At 34.3% G+C, this 26,633-nt stretch overlaps 3 protein-coding genes across 6 annotated transcripts; 1 reads left to right on the top strand and 2 right to left on the bottom strand.

The window, feature by feature from the left end:
* Window positions 1-784: 784 nt before the first annotated feature.
* LOC133287400 (cellulose synthase A catalytic subunit 1 [UDP-forming]) lies at window positions 785-7,010 on the bottom strand. Its single transcript, XM_061485002.1, has 14 exons — window positions 6,822-7,010; window positions 6,453-6,648; window positions 6,183-6,361; window positions 5,635-5,752; window positions 5,356-5,545; window positions 4,694-4,960; window positions 4,246-4,591; window positions 3,903-4,040; window positions 3,689-3,814; window positions 3,034-3,246; window positions 2,647-2,911; window positions 2,223-2,419; window positions 1,751-2,101; window positions 785-1,619 (listed from the first exon to the last, which is right to left on the bottom strand). Exons 1-14 carry the CDS (start codon window positions 6,903-6,905, stop codon window positions 1,035-1,037), a joined length of 3,255 nt encoding a protein of 1,084 aa, XP_061340986.1. The 5' UTR covers window positions 6,906-7,010; the 3' UTR covers window positions 785-1,034.
* A 3,721-nt stretch (window positions 7,011-10,731) lies between these two features.
* Window positions 10,732-15,366, bottom strand: LOC133287393 (protein OVEREXPRESSOR OF CATIONIC PEROXIDASE 3). 4 transcript variants are annotated; one of them, XM_061484993.1, is made up of 6 exons: window positions 15,234-15,366; window positions 14,880-15,071; window positions 14,325-14,642; window positions 12,484-12,792; window positions 11,530-11,852; window positions 10,732-11,276 (listed from the first exon to the last, which is right to left on the bottom strand). In XM_061484993.1, exons 2-5 carry the CDS (start codon window positions 15,048-15,050, stop codon window positions 11,712-11,714), a joined length of 939 nt encoding a protein of 312 aa, XP_061340977.1. In that variant the 5' UTR covers window positions 15,051-15,071; window positions 15,234-15,366; the 3' UTR covers window positions 10,732-11,276; window positions 11,530-11,711. The 4 variants fall into 4 exon arrangements, with proteins under 4 accessions (XP_061340977.1, XP_061340976.1, XP_061340974.1 ...); XM_061484992.1 differs by having other exon boundaries at window positions 10,733-11,269; window positions 14,325-14,672; XM_061484990.1 differs by having other exon boundaries at window positions 10,733-11,276; window positions 14,325-14,672.
* On the top strand, window positions 15,236-17,860 carry LOC133287395 (uncharacterized). The gene is made up of 3 exons (XM_061484994.1): window positions 15,236-15,464; window positions 16,513-16,744; window positions 17,360-17,860. Exons 1-3 carry the CDS (start codon window positions 15,340-15,342, stop codon window positions 17,654-17,656), a joined length of 654 nt encoding a protein of 217 aa, XP_061340978.1. The 5' UTR covers window positions 15,236-15,339; the 3' UTR covers window positions 17,657-17,860.
* The last annotated feature ends 8,773 nt before the right edge of the window (window positions 17,861-26,633 follow it).

A 26,633-nucleotide genomic window follows, 5' to 3' on the forward strand; every position in this document is an offset into this window, starting at 1 on the left:
CTAGAGTATAACTTAATAGTAATCACCGATCATTGGCCAATATACATGTGTTCATTTTCTGATGAAGTCAATTTATTTTTTTCTTAGCATATGCAATCAGGGGTAAATCTTTAAATTCTGATGACCCTTTACAGGAACATCACGATACTTGTTATTTTGCTCGTATAGATTGGGAAAACATGACAGAATCCTGGTATTCTCGGAGTTAAATTTCAAATAACAGATAAAACACATGCAATTTTTCTCTCTCTTTTATTATGAGAAGTTCGAATAAAAGGATACCCTTTCCAAGAGCAGATAGTTCCACCTCATTTTACTGTTGCGTGTACCTCCGCATGAACTAAACGGAAACTTGTTAAGAGGATTAAAAGTTGCAAGAACAGTGATATAATAAAGATCCTAATATTTCCAAAAAATAAAAATAAAAATAAATAAAGATCCTAATTCTCAGCCAGCAGATTTAATGTATATTGACTGATGGCCGATGGCAATGACAAATTGACACGCTATTCTGTCAATCATACTCACTAACACTGAGAAGACAACTCTGATACGATTCCCAGGTCTCGTTCATACTTCAGACCACATCACTACATTGAAATAGAATACATATATCTAATTAATAATTATCATAAATTTCTAAATTGTTAGTTTTGGGTTCTTGCCCTATCCTTGTACCGCAAAAAGAGGATAACAAAAGGGACATACAAAGGAATCAAACAGCACGCAGCAACTAGTTAGCTTAAATTAAATTATTCGCATAAACAATTTATATTATGCGGCAAAAAATATAATAACGACGTACATCTCAACATAACTATTCTTGTAAGGACCAAAAAAGGAACAATTAAAATAAATAAATAAATAATACACAACACGAATGCTACAAGGGTAACCCATCTATTCATGCTAAATAGAGGGGTCCATCCTCCATACAACTTATGATAGTGAGTTCTTGTTATATACACAACTACAACCTTGAGTGTCTCCAGACAGAAGGGGATGGTAAAACAGAAAATGAATCTTTAAGAGAACTAACAGTTGATGCCACATTGACCATTCGCTGCTTTGTTGGAGCCAGAGATGAAGGGGTCAATCCTCACCCACAGCAAGGAGAAAATTGAAGCAAGGAGAATGGACCAAACAATAACAATGGTTGGGGTACGATTTTGCCTACCCAAAAGACCCTTCAAGAACGGGTACAGATGGGCAATGACCCAGATAGCAAAGAATAGTTTGCCAAAGAGTGGACCCCAAGATTGATAACCACTGTTTATGGCATAGGATACACCAGCAACAATCCCTACCAAATTCACAATAAGTACTGTTGTAGGAGGGATGAGAAGTGATGTCCATTTAAACACATAAAGCTCGGCAAAGTCCCCATCTTCATCTGATGCCTTTGATGTAACAGTAAAATTTGTATCGATCCCAGCAAGCACTTTTAGAAGCCCTTGGAACACAGCAAAGAGATGTGCAGATGTCCCACCGATGACCCAAAACTGTTCATTCCTCCACCAGTCTTCTATACTAACCCCACTCCACCTAAGCTCAAGAATAGAAGTAGTGAAAATGGAGACGAAGAGGAGAATGAACCACATGCTGGCAAAGTTGCTTATCTGCAAGTGCATAAGATAAACCAAATGTTATTTCCCAAAATTTAGAAAGCTCAGAGCCTCAGATCGACCATCAGACTACATCAGGAATTATAAATTTATCAGCCAGAAATGAGATATAAGAAATCACTTACCTCAGGAATAATAAATTTATTTGTGAGAAGACAAAATGCAGGAAGCGTACAGTAAGCAATCAATGGGATTGAAGTAAGGGGGTAGACAATAGTGTTAATATAAGCAAGCCTCTGCAGATGCCTCAACCTCCCATTGTAGCCATACCACAAGGGACAATGCCTGCTTAGAAAGATCTCAATTGAACCCAAGGCCCACCGAAGCACCTGATTGAGACGGTCAGAAAGATTAATGGGAGCAGAGCCCTTAAATGCTGGGCGAGGTGGCATGCAATAGATGGAAATCCAACCACGAGCATGCATCTTAAACCCAGTCAAAATATCTTCAGTCACAGAACCATAGATCCATCCAATCTGGTGAAGTCAGAAAATGTTTAATTAATAACTAAACAAGCCACCCATTAATCTCACATCTCATATTTCTTTAAACCAGAGCACAGGAATAAAAAACACAATTGTAAATAGACATGTTCACCTCTTTGCCCCATTCTGTCTTGTCTTCATAACCACAGCTGATAACATGGATTGCTTCCTTAAGAAGAGTTGCTGGATTGGTCGAAGGTGGAATGCCACCCTGCTCCATGAAGGTGGCAGCAATAAACACTGGCGACTGACCAAAGCGCTTCTCTAAGCTCTTTTGAGACATAAGAAGTGACCTTTCATCATCATAACCTGCAGAAGGACACATTCCATATCATCTAAGATAAGACATTGTCATCTCATCTATCAGACAATTTTGTATACATATCTCGCCAACAAACTATAACAAATTAGTGAGTGTGAAGTTGATCAGTGGGATAGGGGGGAAAATGAAATCACATGAAATCAACACACAAAACTCAACATGCATAAACAAACATAAATATCGGAGGTTACGAGAGTTTTTCATAACAGCATACCTTCAACACCCTCCTCCATGTCTTCCATATTAAATATGGGAACTGTGGATTCGGTTCTTTTAATTTCCCTCTTATTGTCATTGTACTTCTTATTGCCACCCCTTCCCTTCTTTCTAGAACCCCAGCAACTCTTTACAATAATGTTAGGTTCCAAATCTTCCTCGGTCAAAACAGGATCATAACCATACAAAGCCTGCCTATTGAAACAGCAACCAGTTCCCACATAGACTGGGCCCTGAATACCATCCAGGCCTTTCATGTTGATCTAAAAGGAATAAAAAAAATTGAAATTCAGCCAAAGCAGCGGAAAGCAATACTTGAAAGAAAATATTTTCTTTGTTGCAACTTAGCAAAGTTACAAAAGAAAAAGAAAAAGATGAGACCTACATCAAAGAATACAATATTGCGATTGGCATATCGATCGTGCAAGTCAATGCCATCAAACCTCTGAGGGAATTGAACATAGCATGTCTTCTTTCCAAAAAGAGGATCCATCATGAAACACATGGCTTCTTTAAGAGCTTTGCTATTATTGAAATAGTGGTCACAATCGACATTCAAAAGATATGCACCATTGGTCAGGACAGCAGAAACTCGAATCTACATCACATAAGATACACCATAGTTAGATATGCTCAAAACAGATCTTTCTGGTAAAAAATAGCAGCCATACCCAACCAAGGAACAGTAAGGAAATGCCAAATTGGTTTACAGAAAGGAAGAATAAGAATTTCCCCTATTATCTCAAATATGAAATCCACATGATCAACTAGTAACATCATTCACATCCTAAAGCAGCTTTAGAAAATTTGTCATAGTCTATCACTGTGCAATGTTATCACAGCAACAGCGCCATTTGGTAGGTTATTTCCATAGATATTCAGTTTTTTAACATAAGCATATGAACAAAAGCTACTGCCACATAAAGGCCATAAACTTGTACAAGAGCAAAGCAAGACACAGGATACAGCCATTAACAAAAAAAAAGTACTTATCAGCAAAACCATAAAAGATATAAATAAGAAGTTTCAGCAGGAAAAACCAAAGCATTCATAGCTCCAGCCTTCTTGTGATGTTGGAAGCCAGGTCGCTTCTCACGAGAAACATAAACAAGTCTTGGTAGCTCATTTCCATCTGTATCAAGCCCTCCGCTATGACCCAAAAACACCTGTATAAAACAAATATTACAACTAACTTGAAAATATAACAAAGGGAAGAGATTGATTATATGTGCACTTTGGAGAAAATGGTAGTACCTGAATCATTCCAGGATGATCCCTAGGATTATTTCCAGGCCAAGGAGTTCCATCCTGCATTGTCCAACCTTCCTCTGGCATCTTCTGAGCTTTGGCTACAAGGGCATTAATCCGTACTTTGAATTCTTCATATTCTCTCTGTTAAGCAAAATCATCCATATTTAATTTTCTCTATCCATGTATCCAAAGACAGGCCAGGGGTGGGGGGAGCATAGAAGATTTTATATGCTTAAGTTCTAGAACAGCATGCTTTGTTTCCAACAAGGTTTTCACTTGGGTGTATTAAACAACTCAGGATATAAATATTTAATTGGAAATGAAAACATGATGCCTCAAGAACAACCTTCATTGCTCGGCGCTCCTTCACAAAAGAGGGTTGAATTTTGTCCTTCAAGTAATCAATCTTCTGGGAAAAATAAAACTCAGGGGCTCTTGGTTCAATATTGTGCTTTTTGCAAAAGGGCACCCACTTTTTTGCAAACTCGGCTGTTTCTGATAGGGCTTCAAAGGTCAACATAGCTGAACCATCATCTGATACATAGCAGGAAACCTTGTCGACAGGGTAATCAACAGCAAGTATAGACAAAACAGTGTTTGCAGTTACAAGAGGAGGCTCTTTGAGAGGATCCACTGTACTAACAAAAACGTCAACAGGAGCCAACTGCGATGGTTCTCCTTCACGATCATATCTAAACAAGACAAACAAATATTAGCAAAATAAAAAATGTCACATAATAGTTAAACCAAGATGCCAAGCCCAACAGAACGTGGATACGATGAGCAATTCAGACCTTAAAGCAAGCCTGTCAAGATAAGTCTCTCGATTGACGGGAGACCATTTTGGAAACTGATCCAAGATCCAGGATAAGGCAAACCAAATCTCACAAATAACTGATGTCAACCACAGAGGGTATGCATCTTTCACAGGGTGAGTTACACGATATTGTAAGAAGAAGCCAAGAATAATCAGCCGGAGTACAATAACAACACGATAAGGGGTCAGCTGAGATGAAGAAATAGGCACCACACGACTCAAAGGTTGTCGAGCATCATCAACCCTGTCAAGAACAAAATCAATCGACCATTTAACTTAAAAATAAAAGAAAAGAAATTCAAACTGCATAAGTATTGAAAGCTTCTATATTCTGGCTATACGTTATTAATTCAATAAGAAAAATAACTCTAGACTTATAGGCCCTGAAAATAAAATAAAATAAATAATCAAAATGATGTATATAATAAAACCATGAGTAACAAATAATCCTATAATAACAGGGTAATAAAATGCAATCTTTGTAAGAAAGAGAATGCAAATCACCTTCAATGACTTTGAATGCTATTCAAAGTAAAATAATTTAATTGTCAAACTTAAATAAGCAGAGGTTGCAGCAATATTTCCCAATAATGATCATCTAGTCATTGAACATCAATCGAAATGGTGTAAGTGGCTTACATTTGAAGCTCTTCTCCATTAGAACCAGTCCCTTCAATGTCTCCCCCTCTCCCTTCAGTGTATCTACCAGTCATTTGCACCATATTTTTCTCCTGCTTGAGCTTCCAACCTTCAACCCTTTCTTTCCAGTCAACATTTCCCAGACCATAAGAATTTAAATCCTTTGACGGGTCCACAATTCTCACTGGAACTGTAATAATCACAAAGATATGGTCAATAGAAAATTCATAATAACCACAAAATATCATATTGTAACGTCACTTCATGATAACTATATACCTGGTTGCCTTGGATCAACATAGGGAAGTGAGTGAACTTTTTCAGATGGACCCAAAGGACCCGAAGTAGTTCGGACAGATTGCGTATCCGGCGTTGCACACGGAATCTCACCAGACATCTGACCATATTAAGAGACAATTAGTGTACAGTATTGCAAATTAAAGTAAAAAAAAAAAGATTAGAGAATTATTGACCAACTGGCAGTCTATGAAAGATAAAAGTAAAATGTATGCATTATTTTCGTGTAATGTACTCCCAGATACAAACATACATAACATTAATTACAGTGAATAAAAAAATAAGTTTATAATAGCATCTATTGATGGTTTGTATTCACTTCCACATTACCGCTCAAGACAAAAGACAACTGAACACATTTGAAAAGTAAAAAAGTAAGTGACAGAGAGATCAATAGTTTAGGCAATAGTTTAAACCAAAATGTAGTACCAAAAAACGGGAAGTAAAAATGAGCAGAAAAAAATAAAATAAAAATCTAAAGTAAGATAACCTCAGTGAGAAGAGAAGCCTAAAACAGTTTAATAGATTACCGTTTGGCCATTGGTGAGAAGGGGAATTGGTTGTTGAGAATGGCGTCTAGAAGATGAAGAGAGGTCAGCATCTTCTTCCAACTGCCGCCTTGGCTTGGTTTTTCCTTGGACATAATTGAACTCATTCTCTAAATCATCAACATCATCTTCATCATCATCTCCCTCCACACGAGGACTCCCTGATAATATCCAGGTTCATCATGTTCATTTCAAAATTAAGATACAGGATCAGACCAAAAAAACTGAAGTAAGACAAATTCACAAGCTAACCTGTGTGCCTCTTGTATCTAGTCTTGCACTGGGGACAAGATTGGTTCCCATCCTTACGTTCATATTCATAACAAGGACGACAAACTGGGAAGGCACACTCATTGCAAGCAACAAAGACATCACCAGTGTCTGTTAATCCAACATTATCACCACATATTTGACACACTTGACCATTCAAATTCTTCATGGGTTTAGACTGCAGAGTTCAAGAATTATTATTATTATTATTATTATACCAAGTTAGAAATCATGTGCCTAGAATTATAGAACCTTATCCACGTCAATTTCTTATAAAGATTATCCAGATCTGATCTGAACACCCTGATGCAGAAAACAAGAACAACATTGTTTATGGTTTGAAAGACTAACCCCACTGTCAGAAGAATCGTGGCGAATCCGAACAAGCTCGTTCCTCTTATGGGACCCAGCAACCATTCCAGCAGTTGCTTCCATCTCCTCTAGTTTGTCAGAGAGAGTGCTGCAAATCAATGATCGTTAGATTTCGAGGTAAAGCTTGAAAATCTTCGCCCATTCAATACGCTCTCTCTTTCTCTCTCTTCACTTGCAGAGTCCAGCTATAGCACACTCGCTGTCTGATTTATCGTTGTGATTTTACCGGATCGACCGGTTCCCTGTCCATTCCTGATGTCGTTTAAGTGTTCTAACTTAGGAGGCTCAGTTCACCTAAATAAAAAATCAGACAGTGTGTTATCAAAAAAAAAAAAAAATCAGACAGTGTTTTAATTTTTTTTTTAAAATAAAGTAATTTTTAGATGTTATGTCACGCGTGAAAAATGTTATCGTACTATATGTGCCAGAGGGGTAAATTGGATTAGACCAATTTACAGAATTCTACGGTCTAGTTTATATTAGGACAGATTTAATCTATTACAAATAGTAAAATATAACATATTTAGACTTTTAAAAAAAGTTATTTAGAAAATAGACTATAGATTTATTTGTGTGTACAGATCGACCAAATCACAGTATTTATTTTAAATAAAATAAATAAAATTATTATTTTAATAATTCTGAATAATAAAATAATATTATTTTAGTTATTCTTTTAATAGTTAAATGTTTAAGGCTTTAACCGAATCTATTTATACTTTTTTTGGAGTTTACAAGGAATTGAACACAACATCCTACACTACACACACTCCTAACACACACACCCCACAAGTGCATACATATCTTATAAAAAAAATAAAAATAAGTAGCTGTGATTTGTAAAAAAATTAATTATTTTTTAGATAAATAATTTTTGAAAAAAAGATGTGTTATTTTAAATGACATATCTTACATCTTTTTACTCTTACAAAGATACGAGACCTTGTTATCAAAAAAAAAAAAAAAAAGATATGAGACCCACATCTATAAAAAAATTTCCTCCGCTCTCTTCTATGATTTATCTTTTTCTCTCACTTAACATGTCATGACTTTGTGTCCTTTAAGATGATACACATTTTTCACATAATTTTTTATTAGAATTTATTAATCTCATGTTGCATGAGATAATTATCTCATGCAATAGAGACAAAATAGTGAAGTTCATTATTTTTTTTTTCTTCAAAAAAATAATGAATCTCACTATCTTATTTTTATTGCATGAGATCATGCAAGAATAATTATTTCCTTTTGTATTTGTTATTTTGGAAAAAGTGCTCTTAGTCTTAGGTGAATTTCTTGTGCGAAGAGCCAATAGCATTTTGACACGTAACAACCGTTGTGAAAGAGACAACTTTGCCAATTTGCAATGCCTGAAGTGTCGCCAGGCTGTCGACGAAATACTCTATGCTCTTGATTTTCTTTTGATATGTTGTCGGTGCCCCTCCATTTAATTAGAAATATATTCCATCATTGAGTAAATTACAGATCTGCCCTGTTACACTCTGTAAGTTGTCAAATTCTTTTAACAATAATATTAATAACACTATACTCTTATTTTTTAAGTTCACATTAGTTATAATTTGGATAGGGATTTTTTCTTTCTTTCTGATGGAGTTAATTAAAGTTGTTGTCAGAACTGAGAAGAATGTCTTTTGAACTATGATGTGAATATCCCCATTTAAAAACTAGCTTTTTTATTTTTTTAGAAAAGAATAAAGAAAACAGCTTTAATTTTCTACAGAATGTTTTGCTTTTACTATGAAAGAAAAGTATACCCAGTATGGTGAATGAAATGTTGCCAGAAATATCTTGTGGGAAACTATGGGTAAAATATTATTTTCAGATTTCGATAAATAATTGCCAAAAAGGAGCTAACACATTTTTTTAAAATGTCTCATTTTAAGCAATGTTGTAAAATTCGGAACAGACCGGTCGGGTTGACCCAGAATTCGATCATTTGATCAATCTAGTTATCACATTGAATCGGTCAAGTATCAGATTCCATACGATCCGGTGTGACCCAACCGATTTTGATGAAAAATCAGTGACTTGGCCCGGATTTTAAAAAAAAAATATTTTAAAAAAAAAAGTTTAAAAAAAATTAATCATAACTGACATATTTGAGTGATCTGTTACTTATTGATTTACATAAGTTATGTACCTACAATACTAATATTATCTCAGTTATGCACTATGCAGAGAATTTTGATTTGATAGTTAGAGATGTCGTTTACTGAACCTGAAACACCCATATAACAAGCATTATGTGTTTGTTTGATTCTTTATTGGACAATAATGTATAATTTATTATTTTTTATATTAAAATATTTAGAATTTATATTTTTTTCAGCTATTTGAGTATTTTTATAATTTTTTAATATAAATTATAAATTTATATATAATCACCGAGTCATGCGATTGAACCAGTGACCTAATACTTTGATCGGATCATTGACCGAGCTGGTTTTAATAACATTGATTTTAAGTATATATATAAAATTAAGTTAGCGGTGCAGTTTGCATTTTTGTATTTAACAATTTTTTAAAATAAATTATTGAAATCTTACAATGTTCTTTTGTTTTAATGCGAATGTCATATTAGTCTTGCTTATGAGAGACTTCATATTTGTGAGAGATTAAAATCCTCTTCACTTTAATGCTATATCAAAATTGGGTCACTCCACTTTAATGCTAAAACAATATGAATTATAAAACATTCAAAATATATTAGGATTTTGTGATATTTTTTGCAAAATGTAACATTAATTATTTGTATTTTACATTTTGTATTCGCAGAATTTTATGTATTACTTTTAGCATATTTGGCATGATTCATGTGCCAAAAGTAATTTGACATATAAAAAAGGAGTTGACTCATCATATATATGTATATATTTATTTGCCAATTTATTTCTTTAATATTAAGATAATAATATAATATTATAAAAAATTAGTTATATTTTTATTTTTTTAATATTTTCATGAGATGACATTTTATACTTATTCTGAATAATTATTATTTATTAAATATTATACATTATTTCAAAAGTAAAGAATTATATTATTATACACAACTATGTTCCTAGGAATAAAAAATAAATTGTTAGCAAATACAATTTTTTTATTATCTAAAAACCCTTCCCAGGAACAAATAGAAAAAATATATATTATTTCTCTCTAAAATTAATGCCAAACAATGGCAAAAAAGTTAAAATATTGCAATTAAAAAAAGTTATGATATTAATACCGTTTAAAAATATTTACGGATATACTGTAATTAGTTGCGCACAAAATTATGCAAATAACCATGTAGCAATTCTGTATAAGTTGGGTGCAATATTGTGCAACTAGTTATGCCTAATTTTGTGGGCAACTAATTGCATGTGGTTATTCATTGATTCCCCCATATGATTTATTCATTTCCCTTTTCTTCTTTGCCGCTTCTATTTTCGGCCTCTAACAGCAACCAATAAAGGTATAGCAGATAAATTTTGCATGGCATTCTTATGATTTGCATCTCTAATAATATCCTCTTCATTGTCTTTAGCATTGGGTTTGCTGCTAAAAGCTCTCATAAGACTAGCAAATGCCCAACCCCAACTCTTAACCCTACTAGATGAAAATAAGAGGAAGATGATGATAATGAAGACGAGGAGATCATGAACCCATTAAATAAGCCTCCATACCAAACTCTTTTCTTCATGCAGTGGTGATCGCTGTTGCCGCCGCCACAGTTCAATCCCGCAGCACCTCTAGCAATTACTTTGGGCTTACCTTCATGTTGAGACTCGATCAAATGTGGCAATTCCGATTAATACAAATACGTCACCAACATAAAAATGGGTCAAAACCTTCAACAAGAATACGACACACTATATGAATAACCTTATAATCTCAAACTGTATAGCTTATTATGTAATTTGACACAACACCACATAATACAACACCAATAACCTATAAAAAAATTAACGTCGATAAATTTTGCGCCTACAAGTTAGCATACTACGCAATACAAATTTTTTCGTCTCAATTTTTACCAACACAAATACAATTTGAATTAGAAAACGGATCAAAGGCGAACACGAATTTTTGGTATCATCTACATGTCATGTCAGTATTGCCTCCCCAGAGTCTCGACCCTCTAAAAGTGCAAGATGCGCACCCAGTAGAGATTCTCAGAGAAATCACTAGAGAAGCTTCTGCTACCACACCCAACACCTTGCGCTCAAAAGAAGAGGCAGTGGTGCGGCTATTGGGATTGTTATCCTCTTCACAACAATGTCACTCTTTCTTCCCGAAGAAGAACCAAAACAACACTTATCCTTAGGCTTTGCCCGTAGTCAAAACTCTTGTTGCTGATGTGTTAATTGTTGAGATCCTTGGTGTATCATCCCTAAAGCTCTTGGAATTCAATTTATTATTGGAAGCTGATGACTTCGAAGAAAAGTAGACAAAGTACCAAAATCAGTTTCTTTTCCAGGGACTGAAACCCTCAATGAATAACCATTTTGGGGGCTTGGGAATCAATGAATAACCACATGCAAATAGTTACGCACAAAATTTGGCGCAATTAATTGTGCAACTCACGTGGAGCTACCATGTGGTTATTGCGCACAACATAACTAGTTGCATTTCATCTGTGAATATTTTAAAATGACATTAATGGATGCTATGGTTACCAGCACACCTTATGACTATTTGAGATTGGCTGCTATGGACCAAAATTGCACACTGTATCAGGTGATCGCAGCCCCATTTTGAATAGCCAGTGTCATAACCTAAAAGCATGAGCAGGGTCGGTGAAATATGAATTTCTATACAATTATAAGACTTCTCACAGTTTAAAAACAAATCAGAGAAGATAAGTCTTCAAGAAGTTTCAGGAACAGAGCGTTGGTAAGGAATCCGGCGATCTGGAACTCCCTCCTCATTGCGTTTGTCTTCAAACCACTTAACAACTCTTTTTCGAGGAATGTTTGTTACATGCACGATACTACTGATCATTGCATCCTGCATTGTGATTAAACGCAGACAGATAAGGGTTATGTTTCGGAGAATACTGCGTAATAATTATAATAACTATCAAGACTCATGTTTGCCACACTACCAAATGCAACATATATATTAAAAAGTAATGGAATGCAGAGCAGTTTGCTTTGGGTTTTTTTTTTTAAATTTCTTGGCTCCTTTTTTACTTTTATTTGGGGGCAAATAAAGATAAGAACTTATGCATATGTAGTGTTTAATGACTTTCAATGTGCATATGTGATCTCCCCCATTCTCTTGAAGTCTCTATCTATCTATCTGACTAAAATGGAACATTTCGCTTAAGCACTGAGATTGAAACCATTGATTGACCTTCATTTTGGCAATTCTACATGTCATGGAATTTTCCAACCGAAGGTATGACCATACCACATAATCCTGAAACACAGACAAACGGATACAACTATACATCTTAATTCTTTTGCCTAAAACCATAATACCGGTACAAGCATTCATTTATTTGAAGTTTCTACCGCATAACTTTTGATTCAAGAGGGAATCGTTATTAGAAGAGAAAAATGAAGTGAATAAAATCAGAAGATCAAGTAATAAGCCACTACTTAGTTTGAAGCATGGCAAGTTAAACTTTACTTACGGTGGGCCGTTTTGATCTCCTATAAACTCTCTCCAGAGTGTCAACTTGGGCCTTTTTCAGTCTCTTTTGAGCAGACCAACTACGTTGCATGGTATGAATAGGTTCTTTAGACTTGGGTCCAGAATCCACCCGATCCATACTTATTTCTTTATGAACAGTCTCTCTAGGTTTAGTTTCAAGTGATGTTATTGTTTCTGTGGGTTCATCAGGTAATGATAGACTCATCATTAGAAGATTTGGAGGAGGGTCACGAAGCAAACCAAGAACAAGAGCCCTATCAAGACAAAGCTCAGCAGCAAGATTTTTTATCTGCAACAAATAAGAAAGATGGTTAGAGATTCTCAAATATGAATAGTTAATCACAAGTTAGTTATTGCAGAGTATCAATATTTAGAACAATTAGTTCGAAGTTGATTGACCAATGGAAAAGTAGAAGTAGGGGGAAGACAGAGTGGAGAATCTGGGTAACGAAAACCATCTTTGAGGTAACAAAGTGTAGGTGAACACTGAAGACGAAGAGGGAAACTATCCCTATGGATAGCACGATGGTGTAGCAGGTTACAACCATGAATCTTGCCATATGTTGGGCCACAGCCCCCTTTCCTTGTTGGATGCTTTCAAGCCCAACAATCTGCTAAGCTTCAGCCTTGTGTCATGGCAGCACATTCCACAAAGCTCAACATCACACATGACACAACCCCTGTTAGCGCGCCAAAAACAAAGCTCCAGAATCCAACCTTTCACCATGAGGACAAGGTGAATCTTGAACAGGAAAGTATTCTTAAAGATTCCCAAATATCAACTATTAGTTAGAAATTAGTTATAATAGAGTATCAATAGTTAGAACAATTAGTCAGTTGGTTGGAAGGATAGGGGTTTTACTTAAATAGGAGGGGGATAGAAGGGCGGCAGGACTGCAGGAGAGTTATTAGCATTGACAAAACCGAGCAGTGGCTCAGTTGTAAGAGAAACCTTGGAGGATATTTCTCTCCTCTTCTGAATGATATTCAATCATCATCAACAAAGATTCGCTCATTTTCTTTTTATCTTTAGAACAATTTCTCTATTCGTGTTAGTGGGTTTGTAACAAAAGATGAATTTGAGGAACAGAGTCCAAAAGTTATTAATATTAGGGACTGACCAGGCATAGATCTTTCATGTTAAGTATGTATGACAATACAAAGATTTCCCCCTTTCTTTCCTCTTCGTATGAACACATAATTACTACCTTCAAATTTGCATCCCTTTCAAGGAAAATCCATCTCGAGTTCTTAACCTCGACATTTCAAAAAAATAAAAGAAAAAAAAGTTGAAATTAAGGTGTTTGCAAATTAACTGGAGATCCTCTGCAGTAACTAGTATGAATCAGCTGGTCCATCTAGTTTTCTACCTACTTAACAATTTCAATCAGGCTATAGAAAGCTTCTGTCTACAAAATACCATGAAAGCAGGGAAATATCAGAAGGTGCATCATATTGCTAACAAATAATATTGGAATAAAAAGCTTCAACAAATGGTTGACATTTTCCAGACATATTTTGATTTGTCAAACACGTCTCATGTGGTATTATTCAAATGAAAATCACACAGGCAGTTCAAGTAGGGAAGAAATCAGAACACTACTCCACCTCTGCAAAGGGAAATCAAACAATCCCATCACCCGATATCCTCAGTTATAGTGCCAAAAAACATAAAGATTTCTTTATCAGTTATCCATTCTGAAAAGACTAACACGCAAAGAAATGAAATTGGATCGAAGTGAAAGATAAGGAAAAAGTAAAATTGCAACAAGGGAACAAACAAATTGGGCTGAATATTCGTAAAATACATAACACACTTACACTTGTTTTACGACGGCCAGTTTTTAAAGCTTGAGCCAACTTCTTCAGTTGCCAATTCCTAAGTTTGAGTGACCTTTCATCTCCATCATCATTACCATTTTCCGGATCATCACCAGTCTCTGTGTCGTTTATATCTTCCGAGTTTAACAATTCAGTATCATAGTCTCCCAATGCATCTTCTAACTCACGTTCAAATATGGCAATGTCTTCCTCAGTTATATCATCATTGCTATCACCTTTAGACAAATCATCGTTTTTGAGATCTTCTTCAAGTTGCTTGAAGAGCAGCTCAAATGCGTCCTCATCCTCGTTATCCCCCTCAGTAACAAGATTATGAGACAATTTTTTCTTTAAAAGATAAACCAATAAATCAGAGACATATTTAATCACGATATAAATTAGAAAACCTTAATATAAAGCTAAAAGCAAGGATGATAGGCAGAATTATTCAATGAAGATAAAGAAGTAAATTAAAACAAGTAAATTTCCTCTCTCGTTTCTGAACTTTGCATTCCATTGGAACAACCAGAAAGAATTTCTTTATATTCAGATCACCTTGTTTTTGTTTTTGGAAGAAGCGGCGACAATTGAAGAGCAGAGGTTCCGAGGGCGAGAAGGAAGAAAAACGGAGCAGAAAAGAGGCTTGCGTTGCAAAGGAATAGGTCGCCATGGTGCAAGGAAGCGTTCACTCTGAGCACACGATAAACCCTGAACCGCCATACCCATCGTCCTCTTCTTTGGGTTTATCTTTTACAGGAAATAAAAAGGCACATTATTTGTTATAAAAAAAATGGGAACGGTTGTTAATACATAAATATATTTGAAATAATTGAATTTATTATTACTATTATTATTATTATTTATTTTGGCGATAAAGTAATAAAGTACTGAAAAATTACAATTGGATACCCTGTTATTACTGGGAAGTGGGAAGAGGTAGAAAACTGGGTAGGTTACACCACCACCACCACCGCTACGTCGAGAAGCATAAGATCCTTCCTCTTGCTGTCACTCCATGGCAACCACCTCCAGGGTATCGTCGAAATCGTCTTCTTCATCCAAGAGATGGACGAAGAATATTTCGTCAATAGCTGCTCGTATCTTCTTCGTCCTCATCATCTTTCAGATCCCTCTTTTCAGGTACCCTAAATCCTTTCTTTCTTTCCTTTTTTTTTTTTCATGTTCCTATTAAGTATCAATGAGGTTGAACATCTGTAAAAAGCTCACGGGAATTTAAGCGAAAAGCTAGGCACTCGCCTTAGCAGTTTATGCAAAATATTTTGATTACTTCCTCCACGGTTGTTTATTGATTGAATTGTGGCTATGGTTTAAAAAATAATAAGAGTACTAAAAAGGAGAAAGAAGAAAAAGCATTAGTGTTCGATTAAACAGAGATCAAAATTTGATTAAATAAATTAAGAGCTTGTTATCAACTTTCAGATTATTAAACATAACTGAGAATATTGTTATTGAAACATTGTGGCTTTGGATATTATCATCTTCTGTACTTGGCATGAACATAGGTAATACATAGACTAATAATCTCCATTTCAAGATTTTTAAAGATCCTCCTCCTCAGTTGATGGAACTTATAGTTGTGATGCTAGAAATATGTCTAGCTTGTTAGTTTCTGATTTGTAATTTATTTATGTTTCTGGGGCTTAGCCCCTCTTTATTTAAAAAAAAAAAAAAAAAAAAATTTGCTTAGTTTCTACTCTTTTTTTTTTTTTTGGTGTGGCTTAGTTTCTACTCTATTACACGTGTATCGCCTTTCTTCTGCGATATATAGTTTGTTATTTATATTTTGGGGAATATTATTATGTTATGTTACTTGAGAATATTTCTTTCATGTTACATAGAGAAGCTAAGTGAGGTCCACTATTAAAAAAAAATAAAAAATAAAAATGGAGATGTGATTTTCGAAATGAGATAACATGATATAAATATCTCAAGTATAATGAGAGTAGTATTTTTCTTATATTTTTACGTTGTAGTTAAGTATTTTTATTTTTTGAAATATTTTATCGGTTCATAACTTTTCGACTAGTACGATTGGGACAAGTCTAGGATTAAAATTTTAAACTTCTCCGAAATATGGTAGTGAGGAGGTTCTAGTTAAGTATATTCTAGGTTGTAGCATTGAGCACATTTGAAATTTATCCTTCTTTTTTTTTTGTTACTTTTACAGGGTGACTTGCAGATCTGGCATGTGTACAACCCCTTTGCATGTCACATCATCACAGTTAATTGCAAGTGAGATCATTCCTGTTTCAGTTGTCAAGGGCCTTCTGTACCCAGGGGCTGCGGTAAACAGCCTCATCCACAACCGGACTGTTCCAAGTTGGAATAATTTGTTGGACTTGTATAACTTAACCAATGTAAAGGAAGCTTCTGCAGTACATGATCTTCAACGCTTGGAGGTTAGGCCATTTAATTGATCATACATACACCTTTTGTCTTTTGATGATTGAGGTCTCTTATATAGCCTTGAAAGTTAAAATCCCCTACTTTTTGCTGTGTTAAATGGGCTTATTCTCATCTCTGGAGTTGTCAGCTGTTGTCTGAGTTAAAACCTTCCAGTTCCATTGCACGGATCTTTTCTAATTAGAGCCTTTGCCTTGTCCTGGATTTTTGGTGGAACATACACTTTTGAAATGGTTGATGTCTTTACTAAGTTGAACAACAAAATGAAAATTGATTATTGGATTTCAAGTTTTGCTTGCCAATGCAATAATTTTTCCAATGAAGGAAAAAAAAAGAATAAAAAAATCCTCGGGCAATGAGAATACTCTGTTAGTTAAGTCAAAGAGGCATTAATTCCTAAAAGTCACATAAAATGTACTCAATTATTGTTGTTCTTATTCTTGGCTATTTGCAATTTGATATACCTTCATCTGTCCTATTGCGATTCCCTGTAAATTTTTCAATTATTTTCGTTGTAGTGCATGAGTCCATTTTCCATTAGTTTTCTGTTTTTAATGTTTTGTTCATACTTTTCATTCATCTCAATATACATGGATTGGATTGTTTACTAGGTTCTTGCGGGAAGCTACTTCTCAGTGGCAGGAGCACTTATGGGTCTTCTAAAACCTGGGAGAATGAGTATGTTTGGGACACTTCTTGTAATTTGGGGACTGGTCAAAGAAGGGATTTTAGGAAAGCCAGTTAATTCTGATCCTTCAAAAGCTGTATACGTCTACCCAACAATGGTGATCGCCTTGATATGTGCCTTATCTTCCGTGAAGTATGATGTGAAAAAAGTTGTTAGGTCAGCCCCTGTCCGGTCAACTGCTAAACCTCTTCAGAGCTCGTCTAAGTCTAAGCTGAAATAAGTGATTCTCTTGGCGATGTGTCCTAATTGTACGCATTCCTACCATATTCATTTTTTAATATAAAGTTCAGTTTTTCAAGAATCATTTCGTTCTCATTTTACAATTTTCCTATTATGATTTATATATGGGATTTACATTTTGCTCTCATTGTACGTGCATCAATTAAATACTTGTCATATATATACTTGAAAGCATTAAACGTGGAAAATCATAACCATACAAAGGATGAAAGCATTAAATGTGAGGAATCATAACCATACACATGTCGTTGCTGTACATAAAGCGGCTGCATGGCGGAATATTTTCGCGATGTCAATGAACAAGATGTACTTCTATTTATCGACAATACCTTCTGCTTCTATGTACAACAACGACAGTTTTATGGTTTTGATTCTTCACATTTAATGCTTTCATCCTTTGTATGGTTATGATTTTTCGCATTTAATGCTTTCAAGTATATATATGACAAGTATTTGATAGCTGCACATACAACAGCTGCAAAAATGTAAACCGCTTTACATTTATATAATATGATATCATATGTTGAAAGCTTTCCTAACATAAGAAATTTTCACTTCTTAAAGAAAAATTTCATCGTGCACAACAGGTAACTATATATGATTTTGGGACTTACATACCAAATGGTGAGTTTTGATTCAACCCCGAGAAAGTTCTGATACATTTTCATCGAATAATGAAAACAGTTTGTTTCCCTTTAAATCTTAAACCAACATATGAATTGTTTTTCCGCCTGTAAAGAACTAAGCATATTTAACCCCAAAATTTCAATCTCTGGATCGTGATGATCCCAAAGATCTCAATTAATATATCTATAATGTGGAGTTAGTTCCAAAAATGAACTTCTCAATTAATATAACTATAATGTGGAGTTAGTTCCCAAAATGAAGTTGCGCAAACCGTGATTTACTTCTACATTTCAAATGGTATGCATGATTTGCAAACACTAAATTCACTATATTTAAAAATAAAGTAATAACAAAAGATTAAAATATACAAACACTAGCTTGTTTTTTGTGGCTTTTCAGGTAACGATGATGCAATTGAGGAGGAGTTCACATTACTGAAAAATGTTGGATTCATATAGATACAAAAAGAAATATTCAGAATCTCTAAAATTATGTCTCAAGCTGTCAAGATTTAGCAACGTGTATATCATTCTGCAACTCCGATCACCCATCACAGATTCACAACAATTATAGTAAAAAGTTTAAAAACTGCCAGGCCTACCAACCAATAGGTAATTTGTGGCGATGTATTCACCTAATTCGTCAAAGATAATACATATAAAGGATATGAAGAAGGGTTCCGAATACATAGCTGCAACTGAAGCCTGCAAGGAGATGATGTGGAAGAAGAAACTTCTCCTTGAACTCAGTCATGAACAAGAAAGGTATGAGCTGAAATATGACAATTAAAGTGTTATCCATTTAGCGAAGAACTCGACCTATCACTCTCACACAAAATGTATAAATATGAGGTATCACTAGATTTGGGATGTGCTAGAAGACAAAAAACTTAGAACTCATCAAAGTGCACACTTACCTTAATTTGTCTGACATGATGACAAAGCTGGTGCCAGAAAAGAAATTTGAAGATTATTGTCAAGGTGCTAGGATGATGAACTCGATGCATTACAGTTGAAGGAGGGAGAATTGTTGGATGTGTTCCTCCATTAATCCTTGGTGGCTAAACATGCACCACATTTATTGGGGCATGGCTCAATGTCTAAATAACAACCTCAATGAATACCACATATATCATCAATGATGAAGATTCTAGAAGAAGGTAGAGGTCCTTGGCAAACCGTTGCTTCTATTACTGGAATTGTACTCTTTATTCTCTCTTTACTTCAATCAGTTTGTTCTGTCTTACAGTGGTAAAGCAATGTAATGCTCTGTGAAATATTTATTCAATTCCTCCCCTTTGAACATGTTTCAATTGTTTCTTTATTTTATGTATTGTACTATATTATTTATTCTTTCATGCGTCAAACTTGATAGATGCAATGCTAAACTTTCGTGATAAAGGTTTTCACATGAATAAAAACTAGGTTTGACACGAACATTACACAGAGAAATGTATATTGTGGTTCGAAAGGGAATAGTGGTTAACTATTTGGGGATAGTAATTCTATGGCTAACCTATTTAAAAGTCTGCGTAAAAATATTCTCTATTCAAAATTCAATTCTGATTATTTTCAAATCTATCAAGACTTGAATGCTTTTTGTATAGATCTTAGGAAAAAATTGAAGGGCACTTTGAGGCGTGATTATTGTAACAGTCCTTGCGGCTTCCATTGCTGGAATTATACTCCTTATTTTCTCTTTACTTCAATCAATTTGTTCTATCTTTCAAGTAGTAAACCAATGTAATGGTCTGTGAAACATTTATTCAATTCCTTCCCTTTGAACACGATTCAATGGTTTCTTTATTTTGTGTTGTATTAGCTTATTTATTCTTTCATGCATTAAACTTGATGAAAGCAATGCTAGCTGGAATATAACTTCGGTAATAAAGGTTTTGACACGATTAAAAAGTAGGTTTTGAAACAAATATGACACAGAGATGTGGATATTCTGGTTCGAAAAAGAATATTGGTTAACTATTTGGGGATAGTGATTCTGTGGCTAACCTGTTTAATAGTCTGTGTAAAATTATTCTTCTTTCAAAATTCAATTCCCATTATTTTCAAATATACCAAGACTTGAAGTCTTTTTGTATAGATCCTTGGCAAAAATTGAAGGTCATTTTGAGGTGTGATTGTTGCAACAGTCCTTGGTAAACCACGACTTCCATTGCTGGAATTGTACTCTTTATTCTGTCTTTACTTCAATTAGTCTGTGTAAAAATATTCTTCATTCAAAATTCAATTCCCATTATTTTCAAATCTGCCAAGACTTGAATGCTTTTTTTATATATCCTTAGCAAAAATTGAAGGCCACTTTAAGGCGGGATTATTGTAACAGTACTTGTCAAAATTCGACTTCTATTGTTCGAATGGTACTCTTTATTTTCTCTTTACTTCAATCAGTTTGTTCTGTCTTACAAGTAGTACAACAATTTAATGCTCTGTGAAACACTTATTCAATTCCTTCCCTTTGAACCCGTTTCAATGATTTCTTTATTTTATGTGTTGTATTAGATTATTTATACTTTCATGCATTAAACTTTAAAGGTGGCAATATGGGTTGAGCCCGGCGGGTCAACCCGCCAAAACGGGGCAGGTTGGGTTGAGATTTTCAACCCACCAACCCACCTCAACCCGCCCCGCCTAGAAGTGGGTCAAAACGGGTTCAACCCGCTGAGGGGCGGGTTGACCCGCCGGGTTTTAAATTTTTTTATTTTTTATTTTTTATTTTTTTACAATTAGGTAGTATTTCATTAGTACTTAAATTTTTGTGATATTCTATTTTTTTTTATCCTAGTACTTTTTAGAAAAAATAAAGATAACAATTTTATTTATGACAAATGTTATCTATTTATAAATTCCTAAAGAATGTTTGACAAATATTAGTATACATTTAAGATTGAGACTAAAAAAAATATAGAGAAGTGTCAAATAAAATAAAATAATATTAAAAAAATTCATAAAATATAATTTATTTTTGAATTTTAATTAATTTTTTTTAATTGGCGGGTTGGTGGGTTGACCCGCCAACCCGCCAACCCACCATAAAACGGGGTGGGTTCATTTTTACAACCCATATTTTTTGGTGGGTCAACCCGCCCCGCCCCGTTTTTGGCGAGTTGGTGGCGGGGCGGGGCGGGTCAACCCAAATTTCCACCCCTGTTAAACTTGATAAAAGCAATGCTAGCTGGAATATAACTTCTGTAATAAAGGTTTTGACACGAATAAAAAGTAGATTTTGACAAAGATGACACAGAGATGTGGATATACTGGTTCGAAAAAGAATATTGGTTAACTATTTGGGGATAGTTATTATGTGGCTAACCTGTTTAATAGTCTGTGTAAAATTATTCTCCATTCAAAATTCAATTCCCATTATTTTCAAATCTACCAAGACTTGAAGTCTTTTTGTATAGATCCTTGGCAAAAATTGAAGGCCATTTTGAGGCGTGATTGTTGCAACAGTCCTTGGTAAACCACGACTTCCATTGCTGAAATTGTACTACTTATTCTGTCTTTACTTCAATTAGCCTGTGTAAAAATATTCTTCATTCAAAATTCAATTCCCATTATTTTCAAATCTGCCAAGACTTGAATGCTTTTTTTATATATCCTTAGCAAAAATTGAAGGCCACTTTGAGGCGGGATTATTGTAACAGTACTTGTCAAAATTCGACTTCTATTGTTCGAATGGTACTCCTTATTCTCTCTTTACTTCAATCAGTTTGTTCTGTCTTACAAGTAGTACAACAATGTAATGCTCTGCGAAACACTTATTCAATTCCTTCTCTTTGAACACGTTTCCCTGATTTCTTTATTTTATGTGTTGTATTAGATTATTTATACTTTCATGCATTAAACTTGATAAAAGCAATGCTAGCTGGAATATAACTTTTGTAATAAAGGTTTTGACCCGAATAAAAAGTAGGTTTTGACACAAATATGACACAGAGATGTGGATATACTGGTTCGAAAAAGAATATTAGTTAACTATTTGGGGATAGTTATTATGTGGCTAACCTGTTTAATAGTCTGTGTAAAATTATTCTCCATTCAAAATTCAATTCCACTTATTTTCAAATCTACCAAGATTGAAGTCTTTTTGTATAGATCCTTGGCAAAAATTGAAGGCCATTTTGAGGCGTGATGGTTGCAACAGTCCTCGGTAAACCACGGCTTCCATTGCTGAAATTGTACTCCTTATTCTGTCTTTACTTCAATTAGCCCGTGTAAAAATATTCTTCATTCAAAATTCAATTCCCATTATTTTCAAATCTGCCAAGACTTGAATGCTTTTTTTATATGTCCTTAGCAAAAATTGAAGGCCACTTTGAGGCGGGATTATTGTAACAGTACTTGTCAAAATTCGACTTCTATTGTTCGAATTGTACTCCTTATTCTCTCTTTACTTCAACCAGTTTGTTCTGTCTTACAAGTAGTACAACAATGTAATGCTCTGTGAAACACTTATTCAATTCCTTCTCTTTGAACACGTTTCAATGGTTTCTTTATTTTATGTGTTGTATTAGATTATTTATCCTTTCATGCATTAAACTTGATAAAAGCAATGCTAGCTGGAATATAACTTCTGTAATAAAGGTTTTGACACGAATAAAAATTAGGTTTTGACACAAATATGACACAGAGATGTGGATATACTGGTTCGAAAAAGAATATTGGTTAACTATTTGGGGATAATGATTATGTGGCTAACCTGTTTAATAGTCTGTGTAAAATTATTCTCCATTCAAAATTCAATTCCACTTATTTTCAAATCTACCAAGATTGAAGTCTTTTTGTATAGATCCTTGGCAAAAATTGAAGGCCATTTTGAGGCGTGATGGTTGCAACAGTCCTCGGTAAACCACGGCTTCCATGGCTGAAATTGTACTCCTTATTCTGTCTTTACTTCAATTAGCCCGTGTAAAAATATTCTTCATTCAAAATTCAATTCCCATTATTTTCAAATCTGCCAAGACTTGAATGCTTTTTTTATATGTCCTTAGCAAAAATTGAAGGCCACTTTGAGGCGGGATTATTGTAACAGTACTTGTCAAAATTCGACTTCTATTGTTCGAATTGTACTCCTTATTCTCTCTTTACTTCAATCAGTTTGTTTTGTCTTACAAGTAGTACAACAATGTAATGCTCTGTGAAACACTTATTCAATTCTTTCCCTTTGAACACGTTTCAATGGTTTCTTTATTTTATGTGTTGTATTAGATTATTTATTCTTTCATGCATTAAACTTGATAAAAGCAATGCTAGCTGGAATATAACTTTTGTAATAAAGGTTTTGACCCGAATAAAAAGTAGGTTTTGACACAAATATGACACAGAGATGTGGATATACTGGTTCGAAAAAGAATATTAGTTAACTATTTGGGGATAGTTATTATGTGGCTAACCTGTTTAATAGTCTGTGTAAAATTATTCTCCATTCAAAATTCAATTCCACTTATTTTCAAATCTACCAAGATTGAAGTCTTTTTGTATAGATCCTTGGCAAAAATTGAAGGCCATTTTGAGGCATGATGGTTGCAACAGTCCTCGGTAAACCACGGCTTCCATTGCTGAAATTGTACTCCTTATTCTGTCTTTACTTCAATTAGCCCGTGTAAAATTATTCTTCATTCAAATTCAATTCCCATTATTTTCAAATCTGCCAAGACTTGAATGCTTTTTTTATATGTCCTTAGCAAAAATTGAAGGCCACTTTGAGGCGGGATTATTGTAACAGTACTTGTCAAAATTCGACTTCTATTGTTCGAATTGTACTCCTTATTCTCTCTTTACTTCAAGCAGTTTGTTCTGTCTTACAAGTAGTACAACAATGTAATGCTCTGCGAAACACTTATTCAATTCCTTCTCTTTGAACACGTTTCAATGGTTTCTTTATTTTATGTGTTGTATTAGATTATTTATCCTTTCATGCATTAAACTTGATAAAAGCAATGCTAGCTGGAATATAACTTTTGTAATAAAGGTTTTGACCCGAATAAAAAGTAGGTTTTGACACAAATATGACACAGAGATGTGGATATACTGGTTCGAAAAAGAATATTAGTTAACTATTTGGGGATAGTTATTATGTGGCTAACCTGTTTAATAGTCTGTGTAAAATTATTCTCCATTCAAAATTCAATTCCACTTATTTTCAAATCTACCAAGATTGAAGTCTTTTTGTATAGATCCTTGGCAAAAATTGAAGGCCATTTTGAGGCATGATGGTTGCAACAGTCCTCGGTAAACCACGGCTTCCATTGCTGAAATTGTACTCCTTATTCTGTCTTTACTTCAATTAGCCCGTGTAAAATTATTCTTCATTCAAATTCAATTCCCATTATTTTCAAATCTGCCAAGACTTGAATGCTTTTTTTATATGTCCTTAGCAAAAATTGAAGGCCACTTTGAGGCGGGATTATTGTAACAGTACTTGTCAAAATTCGACTTCTATTGTTCGAATTGTACTCCTTATTCTCTCTTTACTTCAAGCAGTTTGTTCTGTCTTACAAGTAGTACAACAATGTAATGCTCTGCGAAACACTTATTCAATTCCTTCTCTTTGAACACGTTTCAATGGTTTCTTTATTTTATGTGTTGTATTAGATTATTTATCCTTTCATGCATTAAACTTGATAAAAGCAATGCTAGCTGGAATATAACTTCTGTAATAAAGGTTTTGACACGAATAAAAATTAGGTTTTGACACAAATATGACACAGAGATGTGGATATACTGGTTCGAAAAAGAATATTGGTTAACTATTTAGGGATAATGATTATGTGGCTAACCTGTTTAATAGTCTGTGTAAAATTATTCTCCATTCAAAATTCAATTCCACTTATTTTCAAATCTACCAAGATTGAAGTCTTTTTGTATAGATCCTTGGCAAAAATTGAAGGCCATTTTGAGGCGTGATGGTTGCAACAGTCCTCGGTAAACCACAGCTTCCATTGCTGAAATTGTACTCCTTATTCTGTCTTTACTTCAATTAGCCCGTGTAAAAATATTCTTCATTCAAAATTCAATTCCCATTATTTTCAAATCTGCCAAGACTTGAATGCTTTTTTTATATGTCCTTAGCAAAAATTGAAGGCCACTTTGAGGCGGGATTATTGTAACAGTACTTGTCAAAATTCGACTTCTATTGTTCGAATTGTACTCCTTATTCTCTCTTTACTTCAATCAGTTTGTTTTGTCTGACAAGTAGTACAGCAATGTAATGCTCTGTGAAACACTTATTCAATTCTTTCCCTTTGAACACGTTTCAATGGTTTCTTTATTTTATGTGTTGTATTAGATTCTTTATTCTTTCATGCATTAAACTTGATAAAAGCAATGCTAGCTGGAATATAACTTTTGTAATAAAGGTTTTGACCCGAATAAAAAGTAGGTTTTGACACAAATATGACACAGAGATGTGGATATACTGGTTCGAAAAAGAATATTAGTTAACTATTTGGGGATAGTTATTATGTGGCTAACCTGTTTAATAGTCTGTGTAAAATTATTCTCCATTCAAAATTCAATTCCACTTATTTTCAAATCTACCAAGATTGAAGTCTTGTTGTATAGATCCTTGGCAAAAATTGAAGGCCATTTTGAGGCGTGATGGTTGCAACAGTCCTTGGTAAACCACGGCTTCCATTGCTGAAATTGTACTCCTTATTCTGTCTTTACTTCAATTATCCTGTGTAAAAATATTCTTCATTCAAAATTCAATTCCCATTGTTTTCAAATCTGCCAAGACTTGAATGCTTTTTTTATATATCCTTAGCAAAAATTGAAGGCCACTTTGAGGCGGGATTATTGTAACAGTACTTGTCAAAATTCGAATTCTATTGTTCGAATTGTACTCCTTATTCTCTCTTTACTTCAATCAGTTTGTTCTGTCTTACAAGTAGTACAACAATGTAATGCTCTTTGAAACACTTATTCAATTCTTTCCCTTTGAACACGTTTCAATGGTTTCTTTATTTTATGTGTTGTATTAGATTCTTTATTCTTTCATGCATTAAACTTGATAAAAGCAATGCTAGCTGGAATATAACTTTTGTAATAAAGGTTTTGACCCGAATAAAAAGTAGGTTTTGACACAAATATGACACAGAGATGTGGATATACTGGTTCGAAAAAGAATATTAGTTAACTATTTGGGGATAGTTATTATGTGGCTAACCTGTTTAATAGTCTGTGTAAAATTATTCTCCATTCAAAATTCAATTCCACTTATTTTCAAATCTACCAAGATTGAAGTCTTGTTGTATAGATCCTTGGCAAAAATTGAAGGCCATTTTGAGGCGTGATGGTTGCAACAGTCCTTGG

This window comes from Gastrolobium bilobum, unplaced genomic scaffold, assembly GCF_033153095.1.
Source record: "Gastrolobium bilobum isolate Gb01-03AN ecotype WA unplaced genomic scaffold, APGP_CSIRO_Gbil_v1 utg647, whole genome shotgun sequence".
In the NCBI taxonomy this organism is placed as follows: Eukaryota; Viridiplantae; Streptophyta; class Magnoliopsida; order Fabales; family Fabaceae; genus Gastrolobium; species Gastrolobium bilobum.

Bases quoted from the DNA above. Each gene is read 5' to 3' on its own strand.
- LOC133287395 (XM_061484994.1), top strand. From the start codon at position 15,340: ATGGCAACCACCTCCAGGGTATCGTCGAAATCGTCTTCTTCATCCAAG. The intron at 15,465-16,512 runs GTACCCTAAATC...TTACTTTTACAG, and splicing joins TTTCAGATCCCTCTTTTCAG to GGTGACTTGCAGATCTGGCA. The intron at 16,745-17,359 runs GTTAGGCCATTT...ATTGTTTACTAG, and splicing joins ATGATCTTCAACGCTTGGAG to GTTCTTGCGGGAAGCTACTT.
- LOC133287400 (XM_061485002.1), bottom strand. From the start codon at position 6,905: ATGGAAGCAACTGCTGGAATGGTTGCTGGGTCCCATAAGAGGAACGAG. The intron at 4,041-4,245 runs GTTGTTCTTGAG...TTTGCTTAACAG, and splicing joins AGGAGCGCCGAGCAATGAAG to AGAGAATATGAAGAATTCAA. The intron at 3,247-3,688 runs GTTTTTCCTGCT...TATGTGATGTAG, and splicing joins CTGGAGCTATGAATGCTTTG to ATTCGAGTTTCTGCTGTCCT.
- LOC133287393 (XM_061484992.1), bottom strand. From the start codon at position 15,050: ATGGGTATGGCGGTTCAGGGTTTATCGTGTGCTCAGAGTGAACGCTTC. The intron at 14,673-14,879 runs GTGATCTGAATA...TATCTTTTAAAG, and splicing joins CTTCCAAAAACAAAAACAAG to AAAAAATTGTCTCATAATCT. The intron at 12,793-14,324 runs GTAAGTGTGTTA...TATTTGTTGCAG, and splicing joins CTGGCCGTCGTAAAACAAGT to ATAAAAAATCTTGCTGCTGA.